The sequence below is a fragment of the Diaphorina citri genome, unplaced genomic scaffold (assembly GCF_000475195.1).
Source record: "Diaphorina citri unplaced genomic scaffold, Diaci psyllid genome assembly version 1.1 scaffold3095, whole genome shotgun sequence".
NCBI classification, from domain to species: domain Eukaryota; kingdom Metazoa; phylum Arthropoda; class Insecta; order Hemiptera; family Psyllidae; genus Diaphorina; species Diaphorina citri.
Genome location: NW_007380507.1, coordinates 2,918 through 22,819, shown reverse-complemented (window position 1 = coordinate 22,819; position 19,902 = coordinate 2,918). Strand labels below are relative to the sequence as shown.

The 19,902-nt window shown below is 40.2% G+C and overlaps 1 protein-coding gene across 1 annotated transcript; it reads right to left on the bottom strand.

Annotated features, from left to right (window-relative positions):
- Positions 1–1,366: 1,366 nt before the first annotated feature.
- LOC103519985 (protein polybromo-1-like) lies at positions 1,367–19,734 on the bottom strand. The gene is made up of 24 exons (XM_026831277.1): positions 19,573–19,734; positions 19,221–19,350; positions 18,830–18,949; positions 17,936–18,169; positions 17,160–17,376; positions 14,530–14,762; positions 13,809–13,926; positions 12,136–12,267; positions 11,350–11,547; positions 10,809–11,013; positions 9,937–10,171; positions 8,982–9,019; positions 8,293–8,368; positions 7,867–7,885; positions 7,449–7,579; positions 7,036–7,148; positions 6,958–6,962; positions 6,106–6,278; positions 5,098–5,376; positions 4,505–4,678; positions 3,908–4,036; positions 3,255–3,567; positions 2,837–2,987; positions 1,367–1,887 (listed from the first exon to the last, which is right to left on the bottom strand). Exons 2-24 carry the CDS (start codon positions 19,341–19,343, stop codon positions 1,503–1,505), a joined length of 3,801 nt encoding a protein of 1,266 aa, XP_026687078.1. The 5' UTR covers positions 19,344–19,350; positions 19,573–19,734; the 3' UTR covers positions 1,367–1,502.
- Between the last annotated feature and the right edge of the window lie 168 nt (positions 19,735–19,902).

The window sequence follows — 19,902 nt, the reverse complement described above, 5'->3', positions numbered from 1 at the left end:
CGACTACGGTGAAATAATAAAGATTGGAAATAGCGGTATTTTACTATCGAAAGGTACTGTAATTTAACACCTTTTTTTTTAAAAGAGGTTTGACAGAGGGAACTGTAACGGAGCTCTCTTCGTCCCGAAATCGAATAGAGAAGGAAGACAGAATAGGAGAAAGCCAGCCGTTCCGAGAACGAACCGTATCTATTTAGGACAAAATTCGTCCCGGGCGGGAACCGAACCCGCGATCTAGCACTTACAAAGCAGGCACGCTACCTTCCAAACCAAGTAGGTTGGAAAAAGACCCCTCATTTAATATCTGTTTATTAATACTGAAAGATTCTATTTCGATAGTAAACTACGCTGAAAATACGATCAAATAATACAACTATCTACAGCAGCGATTCACAACCTTAGGATAAACTTCTTCCTCTTCTGTTGGACAGGGTAAAATAAAGCTTGAATGGGCCGCCAGCGTTTTTGCTGAGGAGTATAAGGGCTATATTACCCCAACACTTAACCCCGTGTGGGGGGAACTAAAAATTTCAAAAGGTTGGGAACGACTGCTCTACAGAAATGCAAATTGAAGATTATAATAAAAAGAATGGAAAAATAAAACAAGATGACGATGGGGTACCTTGGATACCTAAATTAAATTAAATAAAATTACAGATAAAATAAAAAAAATACTGAAACAAAATACTTTTATCCTTCTTCTTCTTATTAATTTGAATAAAATATTGGGAATATAATTGATATATAAAGTAATGTGAAATAAGAACTAGAGGGTAAAAATAAAATAAACAGAGATAATGCAAAAGACTAAACTTTTATACTACAGAAATAAATAAAAGAATACTGGGGATAATGAAATTTTGGTCTTAAAAACGGAGGTTACGATCGATGTAAGGAAGAAAAACAAGCTAAAATAAGAGAGACACTACAAAAACTAAAAGAATAAGACCAGAGAGGTTAAGCAGCAAGGAGCGTGTACCCTGAATGAGATGGTGACTGGAATGGAGACCACGATCGATATAAGATCAGAGAAACAAGCTGAAATAATAGTGACACTACAAAAACTAAAGGAATAACAGAGAAATAAGGTAAAATAAAAGAGACTACTGACACTACAAAAACTAAAAGAATAGGACCAGAGAGGTTAAGCAGCAAGGAGCGTGTACCCTGAATGAGATGGTGACTGGAATGGAGACCACGATCGATATAAGATCAGAGAAACAAGCTAAAATAATAGTGACACTACAAAAACTAAAAGAATAACAATTAACAGAGAAATAAGGTAAAATAAGAGTGACTACTGACACTACAAAAACTAAAAGAATAAGACCAAAGAGGTTAAGCAGCAAGGAGCGTGTACCCTGAATGAGATGGTGACTGGAATGGAGACCACGATCGATATAAGATCAGAGAAACAAGCTGAAATAATAGTGACACTACAAAAACTAAAGGAATAACAGAGAAATAAGGTAAAATAAAAGAGACTACTGACACTACAAAAACTAAAAGAATAGGACCAGAGAGGTTAAGCAGCAAGGAGCGTGTACCCTGAATGAGATGGTGACTGGAATGAAGACCAAGATCGATATATTAAGTTCAGAGAAACAAGCTAAAATAATAGTGACACTACAAAAACTAAAAGAATAACAATTAACAGAGAAATAAGGTAAAATAAGAGTGACTACTGACACTACAAAAACTAAAAGAATAAGACCAAAGAGGTTAAGCAACAAGGAGCGTGTACCCTGAATGAGATGGTGACTGGAGGTGGTGGTCACGTGTTCATTGACGGCAATAACGGAGGTGGGGATGGACGAGTTGGGTGGAAGAGACCTAACTGTGACGACGGGGGACGGCGGGATGGGCTTGTGAGCCGGGACGTGGTTTCTAGAATAAGTCGTGGTGGTTGAGAAAGTCATTTATATTCACACAATAGAACAATTAAGATTTATGTGTGGGTGTGTGTGTGTGAGTGAATGCATGTGTAGAATTGTTTGTTGTAAATGTCTTATGTACCTATGTTAATGTCAATCTTAACTTGTCCTTTTTTTAAATTTAAACAGGTCTTGATTATTGTTCCATAAAATGTAATGTTATTACCAATCAAATATATGTATAAGATCTTGTTTAGACTGCGAGAGTAAAGGGACTTTTCAGTCCTATGCTGGTAGTATAAACAAGGTATATTCTATTCTATTATGAATAATCGCAATTTTTTCCTCATACCTGTACACTGAGAAAAAGTTAGCGATACGGTGTCACAAGTTAGGGTAGAAGAACTCTTTTATTGGGTTACTTCCCCTGATTTAGGCTGTTGGAATGCTATATTATAGTGTCGAGCTTCCCGATATAATAGGGTTCAATATCAGAGTGCCGGAACCTAGTCACTCGATTGGGCAGCTGGTGCCCTAGTTTTTTCTCAGTGTACAGAAAGGTTGTTGCTGGACTATTTGATTTAAAAAAAAAACTATTTTTTCTTCTTCTTCTTCGTCAATTTTCCTCTAAGCCTGTAAAGCTTAGGTCAAATTTATTATTATTTTTTTCTTCTTCTTCAATTTCCCTCGCTATTTTCCACGGTACTTACTTGGAGCGATGCTCAGCGGTGCAGTGTACAGATGGGTTATTGTTGGACTATTTGATTTAAAAAAAAAAAAAAAAATATTTTTTCTTCTTCTTTGTCAATTTTCCTCATCTAAGCCTGTAAAGTTTATGTAAAAGCATTAAAACAATGCGTTTAAACAATAAATTAAAAAAAAAGCTTAGGTCAAATTTATTTATTTCTTCTTCTTCTTCTTCTTCTTCTTCAATTTCCCTCGTTATTTTCCATGGTACTTACTTGGAGCGATGCTCAGCGGTAATGACTTTGCCCGGGTTCTTCAGGATGTGCACCTCCTTGACATGGCGTGCCAATCTAGTGCAGGAGGGAAACGGGGGGAACGGCTTCTTGAGCCGCGAACACCCACGCCACTGACACTGGTACTCCACCTCTGTGGAAACCACAACAAAAAACAGGCCACATGATTAAAAAAAAAACACACACATTTTTTCATTTCGCTTTTGGGGTGATATTTGGTTTTGGCTACAAAATGTTTACAAGTGGATCACCTTCACATTCAACCTTTGCTATTTCGTTAGTAAGGGAAATTTCAGGCTGGTATCCTTCCTGTTTTAGGCCCCCCAGCAAAACTAAGCTGTTCTACTCCCTGTTTAAGTCCCCCAGCCAGACTAAGCTGGTCTACTCCCAAGCGACTTACCACTGGGCGGTATAGCGGCAAACGTCGCATGAATGTGGCCTCCGGAGGCCCCATCGGCCACCGCGTGCTCAATACAATCGTGCATATCCTCAAACTGGAAGTCACAATTGTCCCACAGGCACTCCCAAACCAAGTCGGGATGATTGGGGAAGAACTTGTTCGTGGCGGCTTGGGCCGAGGGTACGAGAATGCCCGCTTCGATTTGGGCGACTATGTGGGCCTGCACTTGAGCATTGTGCTTGGCGGACTCTTCGTTGATGCGAGCCGCCTTTTCCTCCCATATGGTTTTCTCGGCGGCCGGTAGAGAGCGCCACTGTTTTGGGAGAGGAGAAGAATGGAATTATTTTTTAGTACCGTTTGTTTTTTTCTTCAAGTTCTATTCTATGTTTTTTTTTTCTACTTTTGTGATAATGACTATTGTAATGCCCACTGGGTTTTAATTACAAATAAAGATTATTTATGTATCTTACTTGTCTCGCCGTCTAAAGCTGAAGTACGACACCCTATAATATAGAATTCAAACAATCTAAATCAGGGAAAGTAACTTAATAATGGAGTTCTAACTTATGGCACCCTATCACTATTTTTTTTTTCCTCAGTTCACCGTTGTTACAGAGTTTCCTCTATCAAAACTCTTGGAAAAAAAAACTTACCTCGTTGCCCACAATCCGGCTAACTTCACCGAAAGTTCGGTCCGGATTATTGATGGTGATTTGCTTCCGGACTTCTCCGGAGTACAGAATGTATCCGGTAACCAGGGCCTTCTTCTTGGAACTTGCCACCTGAAGTGAGAGAAAGAACAAAAATGGATTTAGAGAAGTGATCAAAACGCGCACAGTGAAAGAAAAATAATAATAATAATTCTCTAAATATAGCCTAGAACCCTGCATCTCCAGGTTGATGCTCTTTACTCGGTCCTAACCACCCTTCCTGAGAGGGAGGGAGGGGGGGTCGTTTTCACTTTCCTTATCCTAATGGAAAAAATGTAATGTAATCGGGTAAAATTTTCCCCATGGTCAGGTATTTAGTGCCAAAACGCTTTTTGAGGTTCCTAGAGCCTAAAATCCAAAAGGTTTCAGCCATTGGTCCGTGTTGTGTGTGTGTGTGTGTGGTGTGTGTGTGTGTGTGTGTGGTGTGTGTGTGTGTGTGTCTTTGTAATCAAAATATCTCAAGAACGGCGAATCACTCCTCCTTTATAACCTACCAGCCTAACCCAGTACAATAACCACAACCTGAAAAATTAATTATACAGGTTGTATCTGCTCCCCTTCTTTGGAAGCAACGGGGGTGTTGACGGGCGTGCTTACACCCGGTGTACTCTCTACAGAGCATACAGATGGGGGTGGTCCCATCCATAGAATCTCACACATGAAGGTCCGAAGTGATTTCCATCTTGCTTTGCAACATTCTGACTCGAATTTACTCTGAGGAAAAATAACAAAAAAAATAGGAAATTGATGATCGAGAGAAGTAAGCTACCTAAGTTAGATTCGAGAGTCTTGTAAACACTAGGTCGTTGAGTTCGATTCCCGAACGGACCGAACTTTAATAATAACAATATTGAGTGGAAGATTACCACTAGGAGAGGTTAACGTCGGAGGCGTTCTCTACCACCAAACCTTAGAGCTCCATTATTATGTGGTCAATTCATCAAATAAATGAGGATAAAAATTCCATGCCTCGGCTGGGATCGAGCCCACGCCTTACAGTTTACCAGGCGAGCGTCTTGACCACTACGCCACCGAGGCAGGTAAACTTTATCTAGATGTAACCATTGGCGATGATTAATTTGTGACAAGCATTTAAGTATGCTCAACACAATTAAAAATTCCTTTTTACTCACATTCGAGTTGCTATCAAACGTATGCGGATACACACTGCTAGCGGCCGCGCTGTTGCCAGATGCTCCCATTCCAAGGTTGCCAAGTTTCTCCTCCTTCACCCCTCCCATACCGAAGTCTCCCATATGCTGAGGGTTCGCGCGCACCGGGGTTGAGTGACCCCGGGGGGTGGCGAGCGATTGGATGGGCGGGTGGTGATGGGGCGTGTGCGGGGTGGGCGTGGCATGAGAGACACCGCCTGTGTGCTGGGGCGTCTCCACGATGAGACCCGTGGGTCCGACCTGTGTGGGGAGGTGAAGAAAATAAATAAAATAATATCGACGGAAAAATAAAATAAAATCTCATAATAAATAAATAAAAATCTTGTAGGTATATTCAAAGAGAAAAAAAAAGCAATCTCCGTGGTCGAGTGGGTATTACACTAGGCTCGCACGCCGAAGGTCCCAGGTTCGATTCCCGGCGGGCTCGAAGTTTTGTCTGTCCTGTGCTTGGAGTCCAGGGTGCACTCAGCCTCGTTGAGTAGCGACCAGTAATGGCATTACCAGTGTGAAAAAATTATTGAAATGTGGAAATTGATTGCTAAGGAGGCACTTAGTAATGCTGTGATATCCACAAAACTTGTGAAAAGGCTCTGCTTTTAAACAAATAAATTAATTGTAATGTAAATGTAGTTTCTTTGTGTTATTATATCACAACTTTGGTGCTCACTGCAGCATTGTAGGATTTTTTTTTCCCAATATCTCAATAATCCTAACATCCAATGTTTACCTACCATGCTGACACCGGTCGCTATGCGCATTTATGTATATGTCTCATACTACTCATTTTCCTCACGAGGCTGAGTGGGCCCCGTAACGGCCAGTCACGGAATCAATCATTTGCATGATACAAATTTCATGGCCCCGCCGGGAATCGAACCCGGGTCTCCCGCGTGCAAGGCGAGCGCAGTGATCACTACGCCATGGGAGCTGACAAATAAATTGATTATTCGATTGATTGATTTGTATTACCTTCGGAGGGTTCAGAAGTCTGCGGAAGAAATAGATTTCGTCCTGATACACAGCAGGGGTGTGTGAATACTTCTTCAGTCCCACAGGAGGCAGATCTCGTATAACCTTGGTGACGTCATCGTACATAGATTCCACAATGTAGACTTCGGATTCGGGTATCTCCGTGGGACGACCTGAGTGAATACGAAAAGCAATACGAGTGATTTTTTTTTTACCACAGTTACCCCAATTTTGATGGAATCAGGCAAACATAATCAACACAAAATCACACCAAACAAATCATTATTATTTTGAGGTTATGCTGAGATCCTCTTCACAACTTTTGTAAACATCGCAGTTTTTTTTTTTTTTTTTTTTTTTTTTTTTTTTTTTTTTTTTTTTTTTTTTTTTTTTTTTTTTTTTTTTTTTTTACCACAGTTACCCCAATTTTGATGGAATCAGGCAAACATAATCAACACAAAATCACACCAAACAAATCATTATTATTTGAGGTTATGCTGAGATCCTCTTCACAACTTTTGTTAACATCGCAGCATTACCAAGTCCCTCCTTTGATATCGATTCCCATTTTCAATTATCTTTTTAAACTGGTAATGCCCTCAATGGTCACTAATCGATTAAAGTAGTTAAAAACGTGTCCTCATGAGGCTGAGCTCGTATTCCAAGCAAAGGCCCAAAAAACTTCGAATCTGTCGGGAATCGATCCCAGGACCTCCTCGGGTGCATAGTTCGTACATGAAACTCACCATTGGATTCGCAAGTCCCTCCTTTGATATCGATTCCCATTTTCAATTATCTTTTTAAACTGGTAATGCCCTCAATGGTCACTAATCGATTAAAGTAGTTGAAAACTTGTCCTCATGAGGCTGAGATCGTATTCCAAGCAAAGGACCAAAAAACTTCGAATCAGTCGGGAATCGATCTCAGGACCTCCTCGGGTGCATAGTTAGTACATGAAACTCACCATTGGATTCGTTGTACTCTGGTTCCTCATGAGACTCGGGGATTTCCTTCTGTAACTTTTGCTGACGTAATTCATCCACCTGAAACCAAACCGTTCCCCAATTTATCATATTAGCTCGGTGGTGTAGTGGTCAAGGCGCTCGCCTGGTGAACAGGAGGGCGTGGGTTCAATCCCGGCCGCGGTATGGAATTTAATCCTCAATATAATTTGAGAATTCGATCACAATAATAGTAGTAGCCTACTGCTGGAGTAAAGGGACTTTTCAGTCCTATGCGAGCAGTATAAATGAGAACTATTATTATTTCTCTCCACTCATGTTTGCCAAGTTTAATCATCGAAAACAACCCATTTGAGAGTTATGATGGAACAAACAAATTACCCGAGTAGATAGATCCAGCAGTGAATAGTTCAGAGCCGGGGAATGAAGCAGATCTCCGTTGCGACAGATTTCATCCCGCTGACGAATAAAGTAGCTCTGTAACTCCACAGAGTCTTCGAATACTTGAGAATCTGAAAATTAAAGCAAATAAAAGGAAATTCGAGGTTTACAAAATAAATTACAAATAAAATAAAACGTGAAAAAAAGATATATGTATTATATATATGTATCAATCTTTTATAAGACGAACTGTTCAACTATTGAGTTGCCAATTGACACAGTATAATAAGTCAGACACAAATGTTATAAATTTCAAAGAATTAATTTGACGATGGGATTCGTACACTAAATAAGGAAAAAGAACCTAGTGAACCTAGAGATTTTATAGAGGAAATAATAAAATAATCATAGTGCTTACTTATATTGCTCACATAGGACTGAAAAGTCCCTTTACTCCAGCAGTAGGCTACTACTATTATTGTGATCGAATTCTAGAATTATATTGAGGATAAAATTCCATACCTCGACTGGGATTGAACCCACGCCCTCCTGTTTACCAGGCGAGCGTCTTGACCACTACACCACCGACAGGACAAGTGGGAACGGGCCTTTAAGAAGGGAAAAAAGGCCTCATACACACTTTAGCTTGGCGATTTTTTTTCTTGAAAGATCTGGACTTGGGGGAAAAAAGGGTACCTTCTACGGAGGGACTTTTCAGTCTCATCCTACCAGTAACCTTCCCCTTTTAAAGATTCTCTACCATTGCACATGTGACATGTTTGGCAACAATGCCTATTTTTTTGCTGTCACATTGATCTGGATGAACTATAGGTCATACTCTTACCTTGTAGTATTCGGGATAGATTTTGGCCGAGGGCAGTTCCATGAACATGAGCATGGGCTGTCTCCCGTCCTGATCCCTGTAGTCCATCAAACACTTGCATAGGGTGTATAGGCGACGCTTTAACGGCTTGTTATCTGGGGAGGAAAGAATAGAATAGAATATATTTATACTGCTAGGATGGAACTGTAAAGTCCCAGGAGTAGAAAGTGGAAATTATAATAAGTCTTCTTCTTCTTTCTCTTCTTCTTCTTTCTTCTTCCTCTTTTTTCTTCTTCTTCTTCTTCTTGTGAGAATCCTAACATTAACACCTTAAAAAATATGTGTAGGGATGGGGAACGTTGCCAAGTTCCCTAAAAGCCCGCCACTCACGATGACTTTTATCACATAACCTGCCTCGGTGGTGTAGTGGTCAAGGCGCTCGCCTGGTAAATAGGAGGGCGTGGGTTCAATCCCAGTCGAGGTATGGAATTTTATCATCAAAATAATTTGAGAATTTGACCACAATAATAATAGTAGCCTACTGCTGGAGTAAAGGGACTTTTCAGTCGTATGCGAGCAGTATAAATAAGCACTACTATTATCACATGCGATGATCGATCAGTCCATCATCGCATGCGATAGAACTCATCGTGAGTGGCGGGCCTTGGGAATCTACTGTAGCCGTAGTGACAGGGTTCGTTCACACTTACGCCGCCATCGAGTCCGAGAAACATCGGCCTTCTTCGTCCTGAAAAACGAACAGGTTGTTAAATTGAGCTCCTTGTTGTTAAATGAGGACTAGAATAAATCTATACGCATACAGGGTGCAGTTATCGAAGAGAAGAAGGACAGGATAGGAGAAAGCCAGCTATTCCGAAAGCGAACCGGGTAATTATTCAGAAGCCACGGCAATGCAAAAGAAAGCTTCTTTTGTGTTTAACCTAACCCTAAAATAACACCTAGGTCACTGCTCAAATCGTGAAAGCTCCTTTTTGTGTTTAACCTAACCCGAAAATAACACTAGTCACTGCTCATTTGTGACAGCTCTTTCTTGTAGCAATTTTCCGTTGACGTGACTTCTGAGCAAGTACCGCGCAACGTATCCTATCTGTTTAGGATACACAGAAATTACAGTTGGACAGTTTCGTTGACATCTGTGTCTTTATCGTCACAAATCAAAGAGAGGGGGATAGGATAGGAAAAAGCCAGCCGTCCCGAAAGCAAAATTTGCGTAGGATAAAGTTCGCCCCGGGTGGGAATCGAACCAGCTACCAAACCGATTTCTCACTTTTCAAAATGATCTGTAATACTAATACATACACAAAATTATCCGTATACCAACATTAAGGACATGAAAGGAGCCCAGACATTGTTTCTGAAAATTTGTACTCGTTTTTCGATTGCAAATATTTTAACGGGTTACTTTCTGGTGTTCTCGTGTTGACCCAGCACCTAAATGGGAAGTATTGTGTCTCTTCTCGCCCATCTGATGAGAGGCATACTACGGGATGGGCATGCTACGACACAGGCCACAAGCGTCTAATGTAGCAGTTGTTCCATTGCTACGAAATAAAAACGGCGGAGGAACACTCATCTTAAAAAAAAAAATAAATAAATAAATAGGTGCCATCCCTATCTGACGGACACGGAACGTAAAGTAAGTACCTGATGGTTATACACGGATGTGAACAGTGACGTCAGCAGTTCCTGTACCGCAGCGGGTACATCCGGCACGCTATCCTCGTCCTCTCTCAGATGCATCTTAGTCTGTAGTACAATCCGCTGCAGCGAGAGGGCGTCCTTGTAGATGTGCGAGTCGGGCTCGTTGTACTTGCACGCATTGTCGAACATTTGTATGAAGTCGGCCACCATTTCGTCCAGATGCTCGTACTGGTTGTATCTGAAACAGAGATGAAGTTAGCCATCTGTGAGTGTCCCGAAAAGAGAATTTAGCCATGTATGAGGAGCTTATTGTGAACATCTGAATGAAGTCGGCCACCATTTCGTCCAAATGCTCGTACTGGTTGTATCTGAAACGTGAAGTTAGTCATGCATTAGGAGCTTATTGTGAAGTTAGCCATGGAACAGAGAGTGAAGTTAGCTATGCGTTGTCAAACATCTGAATGAAGTCGGCCACCAATTCGTCCAAGTGCTCGTACTGGTTGTATCAGAAATGAGAAGTTAGTCATGTAATAACTCTTGATTCTGAGTGTCTAAAGCAGGGATTTTGAACTTCTATGTGTATACGGGCCGGGCCACATGCTATATTGGCAGTTACTTCGCGGGCCACATACTCAGGGAAGCAGCTCCGTATCCAGGCTTTTATTAAGGGGGTGGATGCTCCACATTTTCGGAGTCCACCCCATAGTGCGTTTCTGCAAATTGATTGTAATACATACAAGGTTCCATTAATTCTATGTTGATAGTCCTTTTTTTCTAGTAAGGATAATAGAAATGGTACAATAGAGGGGCTACAGATAAGATAGTTGAAATATGAAGGGCTCACGGGCCAAATGACCGGATATCCGGTAACTTACCTCAGTTTGGACGCGATCATTTCCATATCGACCGGTTTCCGGATGACCTCATAATAGTCCGGATAATCGTGTCGCGAGGGTAGCCGCTGGAAAATGTGCGACAATTGGCGGCCCGTTTTCGGCTCGCAGGTCTCCTTGATGGTGTTGTATAGAATGCGCATCTTCTGCAGAGAGGCGGCCGTAACCCCAAAAAAAAAAAAAATAACTTGAAATAAATAAAAAATTGAATTAAAATAATAAAATAAATAAATAATTGTTGTTTTATTAAATAAATAATAAATAATTGTTCTGTTTTATTTAATAATAAATTGAATTGAAATAAATTGAATTGAAACTATGGTAGGGCTTAGGACTCACCTCCTTGAGTTTTAGCATTGCGGATAGCATCATAGACTTGCCACAGGGGACTGTTGGGGTCCTCCTGGTCTATTTCTTAATCATCTTCAGACTCTATAGCACCTGACAATAATAAATGGGTCTCCTACATTGAGTATTTGAATTGAACTAAATTGAAATGAATTGAAACTATGATTGGACGTACCTCCTTGAGTTTTAGCATTGCGGATAGCATCATAGACTTGCCACAGGGGACTGTTGGGGTCCTCCTGGTCTATTTCTTCATCATCTTCAGACTCATCGTCCTCCGATTCCAGAGCGGCGGTGATGGCCGACAGAGATTGGCCGCCTCGGATACGCTTGGATCGGATACGTTCGCTTTTACCGGCCGGAGTGAATTTGCCTGTGGATAAATGCGAAAATATTGAAAAATTTAAATTCAAAAATGAAATTCCTATTAGAAAGGTTTGAAATTCTTAGGACCGGGTCCACAAACGGAGTTTAAACTCAAGTTAAAAAAAAAGAGCTTTGATAGAGGGAACTGTAACTGCTAAGCTCTTATCGTCCCGAAATCAAAGAGAAAAGGAAGACAGGATAGAAAAAAGCCAGCCGTTCCGAGAACGAACATTATCCGTTCAAGATAAAATCCGCCCCGGGCGGGAATCGAACCCGCGACCTAGCACTTACAAGGCAGACGCACTACCAACCAATCAAGCTAACTATTAATAGCAGCAAAAATATTTAAAAAATAAATTTCAAATTTCGAAAAGGAAGATTTTAAATTAAACTCTGGTTTTTGGAATCAATGAACCATTGTTAAGGGGCAACAGGGTGAAATATTTGCAATCAAAATGGGTACGAGCTACGAGTTAATTTTTATGCTTTCCTTATCCTATCTGTAGGAAGGAAAGTAATGTATTCGGGTCAATTTTTTCTTCTTTTTTGTTGCAAAGATTGAGAATTGAACTCAGGACCTTCGACACGGACTTACCTTGCTCGATCTCCATCTTCTTCGTCTGTACGAGTTTCTTGAGTGCCTTAGCGTCCTTGTAGATCTGAGATCCGGGTTCGTTGAACGTACACGCGTTCTTCGTCATCAAAATCAGATCCTTCTCCATGTCACCTGAAAACGGGCAAAACAGGTAAACATTGATTTAAAATTATCTAAAGATCATTTTGCCGGCGCGAACGACATGTTGTAACACATAGTTAAAGCGCCTAAAAGGAAAAAAAAAGAACATTTAACAAAAAGAAAGATTAACTTACTCACCCAAGTATTTTCCGCGAGTGAGAGCGCGGGGCGACTTGCTAGTCGACGCTACCTTCTGTCTGGCTCGCACAACTCTCGCTCCTTCCTGTTCCTCGTCTGAATCACTCTCTTCGTCATACTGGTTCCTGCCCTCTCTATCCAGGACCTGGGAACGGAAGAATAGGATATACATTGTTTATCCTGCCAGAATGAGACTGAAAAGTCCCTTTAGACTCCACGCTGAACTCCACACACAAAAAAGCCCACTCTGAGGCTTAGGTGTGGGGACAACTCCCCCAAAGGATGGGAAAAGCTTCTACGAATGTACCTGCAGTCCCCACACTCCCATAGCCCAAAGAAGGTCTTGAAAAGTTGATGGGATAATAATACACAAGATTGGGAGAACCATTCCTAATATTATACCTTGAATATGTAATAATAAAACACGGTTTGTCCAGTGGTGTAATAGAAAAAATAATATATATATAAAAAAAAATGTCTCAATTTCTATATTTCAATAATCTTTTTACAATGATCTCATTAGATAAGTGGCATAAGTGCTTCCTCTGCAATCAATTTCCTTGCTTCAATAATCTTTTTACAATGGTCGCCCGATTGTCCTCACGAGGCTGAGTGCACCCCGAACTCCAAACACAGCAATAAAAAACTTCGGGCCCGCCGGGAATCAAACTCGAGACGTCTGGTGTGCAAACCTCGTGTGATACCTATTAGGCCACGGAGGCTGCCTTATTTAAAGATATTCTTATAGGATTATTTCAAAATATTCTTTTACATTCATGCCTAACGGGGAATAGAATATACCTTGTTCATACTGCCCGTATAGGACTGAAAAGTCCCTTTACTAAAGCAGTAAAAGCAAGGTCTTAGCAATTTGATTGGTAATAAAGTTTGGATCGAACGGGAATAGCAAAGTTTGATCAGAAAATTGCTGCCCCGATCAGTATTCGAACTAGTCTCACCTCATGCAGTGGCCGACTGTCCGCATCAAAGTATCATCAAGTTTTGAAACAAAATTCAGCCTTCGACTTGCTTAGAACCAAGTTTAAACTAGGATGTTCACACCAGATTTTTTTTTTCTTTTTTCATAAATAAAACATGTACTTCGTAAACATCTTTTCCAGAGGGTAAAAGTATCATCAAGTTTTGAAACAAAATTCAGCCTTCGACTTGCTTAGAACCAAGTTTAAACTAGGATGTTCACACCAGATTTTTTTTTCTTTTTTCATAAATAAAACATGTACTTCGTAAACATCTTTTCCAGAGGGTAACGTGCTCCTGATGCTTGAGCAATTGCCCCTTTGGATGGCTGGAGAAATTTTCTGAAGAAGGAATACATACTAGGATTGTGTTACTGTTCCCAGCCATCCTACACTTGACCACGGAAGTTGTCTTACCTAGAGACGCATATTTGCCGTCTTGAATACGGCGGGCAATAGTTCTCAGATCAATAGGAACGTCTATAACATCATAGTACTCTGGATATCGCTTCTTAGACGGCAGAAGCTGGAATACCTGGAACATATTGAGAATTAAAAGGGTTAACTTTTTCAAGTTGGTTCCTAGACATTTTATCAAATTGTGAATTAATTGTGATGAGCCAGAGCTTTTTCACAATTTTCGTGGATACTCCAATTGCCTCAATTTCTATATTTCAATAATCTTTTTACGATGGTCTCATTAGATAAGTGGCATAAGTGCTTCCTTTGCAATCAATTTCCTTGCTTCAATAATCTTTTCACAATGGTCGCTCGATTGTCCTCACGAGGCTGAGTGCACCCCGAACTGCACAGCAATAAAAAACTTCGGGCCCACCGGGAATCAAACTCGAGACGTCTGGTGTGCAAACCTCGTGTGATACCTACTAGGCCACGGAGGCTGCCTTATTTAAAGATATTCTTATAGGATTATTTCAAAATATTCTTTTACGTTCATGCCTAACGGGGAATAGAATATACCTTGTTTTTATACTGCCAGTATAGGACTGAAAAGTCCCTTTACTAAAGCAGTGAAAGCAAGGTCATATGAATTTGATTGGCAATAAAGTTTAGATCGAACGGGAATAGCAAAGTTTGATAAGAAAATTTCTGCCCCGATCGGTATTCGAACTAGTCTCACCTCATGCAGTGGCCGACTGTCCGCATCGGTCGACGTCATCACCGCATTGAACAAATCCTCGCACTGATTCTGTTCGTCCTCGGTACAGATCGACGAGTCTCGGGAGTCTTCGGTTTCCGACGCCATCATAAAATCCATCGAGCGCTTCTGCGACGTGCCTGCGGCGCACTCTTTGAGTTTGCTTCCGCCTTTGCCTACCTTGAGGATGAGCTTGCCTTTTGGCTCTGGTGTTCCTGGACAAAGAAAATGGAATGATTAGAATAAAATAGGTATACCTCATGGACAAAAGAAATGGATCAATTAGAATAAAATAGAATATACCTCATGGACAAAAGAAATGGATCGACCTCATCTTAAAAAAAAAAAAAAAAAAAAACAGAACTTAGCCATCGGCACGGTGCCGGTGAAAGCATTTTAAATGCACCAGTTCCCCACGGACCACTTAAGCAACGTTGGGTGTGGTTAGTATCCGAATGGGTGACCATCTGGGCAATCAAGTGCTACTGGCTTTTCCCGACCCCACTGGTAAGGTTAAGGCCAGCCAATCACCATCTGATAGACCTGACAGGCGGACCTGTTCAGCCGTACCTGTCAGGTCTACCTGATAGTGTGTGTGCTCATCAGATATCAGGTAGACCTGACACTCCTGACAGGCAGATAGTGAGTGGCTATTTCATTTGCTTTCGACCCAATGTTTGTTGCCAATACAAATGTCACTCTTACGATGTCTAAGAGTATTACCTCTTGAACTTTCCTCTGCATCAGTTTCTGCAATTTGACAGCGTCCCGATACAGTCTCAAATCCGCCGGATTAAACTTCTTGGCGTTTTCAAACATCAGATTCAGTTCTCCGGTCAGTTCGTTCAGAGAAAACTTTTCGAGTTTTTGGAGTGCCTGCGGCGCACTCTTTGAGTTTGCTCCCGCCTTTGCCTACCTTGAGGATGAGCTTGCCTTTTGGCTCTGGTGTTCCTGGACAAAAGAAATGGATCAATTAGAATAGAATAAATTATACCTCAATTATACTGCTAGGGTGAGACTGAAATGAATATAATTTGAGGCAGACTGAACTACACACCAAGGTAGACTAAGAGCCTGTTGTGAGTTTTGCCTGTTTTTCTTTCTGAAAGCCCTGTAGGCAATGTAATTTAAATGAGAGTGTTCCCACTACACATGACACAAGTGACACAAAATGTCATGTAGTTCTTCTTCTTCTTCGCTTTTTCTTGTCCTTGACGGGGTCGGCGTTTCTCGTCACCCTCCCAATCAGTCCTAGGGTGATTGCCTTTTAAGCTGACTCTTGTTTTTGGCTAAAATTTTTTTACGAGTTGATGCCCTTCGTACACAACCGTTCCTATTTATTTAGCAAGGGGAATTTCAGGCTGGTATCCTCCCTGTTTTAAGTCCTTTCCTCATGGACAAAAGAAATGGATCAATTAGAATAAAACAGAATATACCTCATGGACAAAAGAAATGGATCAATTAGAATAGAATAGAAGAGAATATACCTCATGGACAAAAGAAATGGATCAATTAGAATAAAACAGAATATACCTCATGGACAAAAGAAATGGATCAATTAGAATAGAATAGTAAGTCCTTTAGCCAGACTAAGCTGGTCTACTCCCTGTTTAAAGTAACCCAGTCAGACCAAGATGGTCTTCTCTGTTTAAACTTTTTTTAAGAACTTCGATTTTTTTTTCATTACAACTGCAAGTAACACAAGTTCAAAGTTTTCTTACTCACCCAAATATTTTCCGCGAGTGAGAGCGCGGGGCGACTTGCTAGTCGACGCTACCTTCTGTCTGGCTCGCACAACTCTCGCGCCTTCCTGTTCCTCATCTGAATCACTCTCTTCGTCATACTGGTTCCTGCCCTCTCTATCCAGGACCTGGGAAGGGAAGAATAGAATATACATTGTTTATCCTGCCAGAATGAGACTGAAAAGTCCCTTTAGACTCCACGCTGAACTCCATACGCAAAAAAGCCCCACTCTGAGGCTTAGGTGTGGGGGCAACTCCCCCAAAGGATGGGAAAAGCTTCTACGAATGTACCTGCAGTCCCCACACTCCCATAGCCTAAAGAAGGTCTTGAAAAGTTGATGGGATAATAATACACAAGGTTGGGAGAACTATTCCTAATATTATACCTTGAATCTTATATTATAAAATCAAGATCCATTCACTCATTCACATTTCATATTCACACACTGATCGCTCTATCTCCTGAACCACAACACCTAGAAAGCTTATTTCAAAATAGAATATACCTCATGGACAAAAGAAATGGATCAATTAGAATAAAACAGAATATACCTCATGGACAAAAGAAATGGATCGATTAAAATAGAATAAAATATACCTCATGGACAAGAGAAATGGATCAATTAGAATAGAATAGAATATAATATACCTTAATTAACAGATTTTTTTTTTAAACCAAATGATAAGTGGGAACAGGCTCTAAGCTACACAGTACACATGTTGCTGGAAGCCTAGCAGAGGTTGAGCAGTAGCTGCTAATGTCAGGCTGGTCTACTCCCTGTTTAAAGTCCCCCAGCTAGACTAAGCTGGTCTACATCCCCTAAGCCACACAGTAATGCTGTATAAAATATAAATATTTGTGCAGCTCACCTTCATGGGACTGCGGGTTCAACAGTTTGTTCCGAGTGCTGTGGAAAAGCTCCATGAGCTCCTGAGCATCTCGGTGTTCCTGTGAGTTTCTCTTGTAGAAAGTTTTAGCATTCTTCACGAGAAGTTCAATGTCAGCTTGGAAATCACTCAGATCATCGTACTCATCTGTCTTCAACTTCTGCTGGATTTTGATGAAGTCAATTGGATTGGTGACCACCTAAAATAATAATAATGAAAAATGAGTTTTCCTAGTGAATAGTGACCCAAAAAACACAACCTCAAACCATTGTGTCTCTTGTTAGAAATGAATAGCTCACCCCTTAAGGGGATTTAGCTAAAAAGCTTATTAATTATAATTGAATAAATTGACCAAAGTAGATAATGTGATTTTTTCTCTCTATAATTTGTTTAACAGTATTATTATCCCGTCAAATAAACAAGGCCTTGTTAAGATACCTACTGCTGTAGCCTGCTCCATGAAATAATAGCCCAATGAAAATCATTAATTAGTGTAAGTAGGGCAGGCATCTTGTAAAGTGCCATACTAACCTTATGAAAATTATTATTTTCTAGCAGTGCGCCTTGCCAAGTTTGATTTTTACACAAATAAATCTTGTCATTTCATATTTTAGTGGAACAGGCTAGAGGTTGAGCAGTAGCTGCTAATGTCAGGCTGGTCTACTCCCTGTTTAAAGTCCCCCAGCTAGACTAAGCTGGTCTACATCCCCTAAGACACACAGTAATGCTGTATAAAATATAAATATTTGTTCAATAGCAATAAATAGCAGCTCACCTTCATGGGACTGCGGGTTCAACAGTTTGTTCCGAGTGCTGTGGAAAAGCTCCATGAGCTCCTGAGCATCTCGGTGTTCCTGTGAGTTTCTCTTGTAGAAAGTTTTAGCATTCTTCACGAGAAGTTCAATGTCAGCTTGGAAATCACTCAGATCATCGTACTCATCTGTCTTCAACTTCTGCTGGATTTTGATGAAGTCAATTGGATTGGTGACCACCTAAAATAATAATAATGAAAAATGAGTTTTCCTAGTGAATAGTGACCCAAAAAACACAACCTCAAACCATTGTGTCTCTTGTTAGAAATGAATAGCTCACCCCTAAAGGGGATTTAGCTAAAAAGCTTATGAATTATAATTGAATAAATTGACCAAAGTAGATAATGTGATTTTTTCTCTCTATAATTTGTTTAACAGTATTATTATCCCATCAAATAAACAAGGCCTTGTTAAGATACCTACTGCTGTAGCCTGCTCCATGAAATAATAGCCCAATGAAAATCATTAATTAGTGTAAGTAGGGCAGGCATCTTGTAAAGTGCCGTACTTACCTTATGAAAATTATTATTTTCTAGTAGTGTGCCTTGCCAAGTTTGACTTTTACACTAATAAATCTTATCATTTCATACTTTAGTGGAACAGGCTTCCCAGGCACAACCCCACGAAGCCCCCGGGGGGTGGGGGGGGGGCGGTGCGAGTGAAAATTATTATTTTCTAGCAGTGTGCCTTGCCAAGTTTGACTTTTACACTAATAAATCTTATCATTTCATACTTTAGTGGAACAGGCTTTTGGGGTAAAGGGACTTTTCAGTCCTATCTTGACAGGATAAACAAGATAGGTAAAGAAAAGAAACAAAAGAATATAAAGCTATCCCTTACTTCATGATAGCTTGGTTCTTGCCGTTTCTTGGGAATGCGTATGAATGGGTCACACAAGAGGGCACCATCTTCTTTTTTGAAGTTTCGGATGACATCGTAAATCTGCTGCATAGCATCAGACTGAAATAAATAAAAAAATATGTTTAAATATTAATGGTTAAAATAAGTAATTCATTCTGAGTAGGGCTTATTATTTCATAATAATCTAAAAAACTAAATTTATATCAAGACTTACCTGTGGTGAATTACCTATTCAGTTTTTTTTTTTTTTTTTTAAGTGGGTAAAAAAAAAAAATTTATATCAAAACTTTCCTGTGGGGAATTTCCTTTTTATTTTTTTTTTTTTTTTTTTTAAGTAGGTAGGTAGGTTCTTACTATTTGTCTAACTTACAGGATCAATCTTTTTCCTCTTGGGACGAGTCTGCATTGTTGGAGTTTCTGATGTGTGTGATGAAGAATCATCGTCATCATCTACACTCCTCGTCAATGATGAAGCACGTCTCCTTTTGCCCATGATGAATCTGAAAAAAAAAAGAGATTTTTCAATGATTACTTGTTTTTTTTTTTTTTTTTTTTGGTTTTTTTGAAATTATCAAAGCTTAACCCAACCTATAGGGCTGTTTGCCCCAACACCTAAGCCTAGGAGTGGGCTTTATGTGTACGACGGTTCTGATAGCTGATAGTTATCTGCTATGAAATCAGCGATTGTCAAAACTTTCAGATTGGCATAAGTGTTGACTTACCTTTTAGGCTAATCCCAATTTGTAGAGTATGAAACAAAAGCAATATCCGACTCCACAAGCACAAATGTCAAATTTATTTTAAGTAAGTACATTCATACAAGCCTCACATGAGAAAATTTGAAATGATAAGACAGAAAAACTGAAAACTGGGAAAGGAAAAGCCAAAAATCAGGATTGGTTGAACGGGAAGTCAACTAAGTCAAGTCGGAAAATCGGAAAAATCAAAACAAAACGGACCGGGCTTCGGGACGGGAATCGGGCTTCTCTTTACAAGTGAGAAGCTGGCAAGCTGGCAACCAACATTTTCAGGGGTTCGAAAAATTTTACCTC

Excerpts from the sequence above, each read along its gene's own strand:
- LOC103519985 (XM_026831277.1), bottom strand. The coding sequence starts at position 19,343 with ATGGGCAAAAGGAGACGTGCTTCATCATTGACGAGGAGTGTAGATGAT. Across the intron at positions 10,172-10,808 it reads ATGATCGCGTCCAAACTGAG|ATACAACCAGTACGAGCATC; the intron begins GTAAGTTACCGG and ends TCTCTGTTTCAG. Across the intron at positions 8,369-8,981 it reads TTCTCGGACTCGATGGCGGC|GGATCAGGACGGGAGACAGC; the intron begins GTAAGTGTGAAC and ends GATGGACTACAG.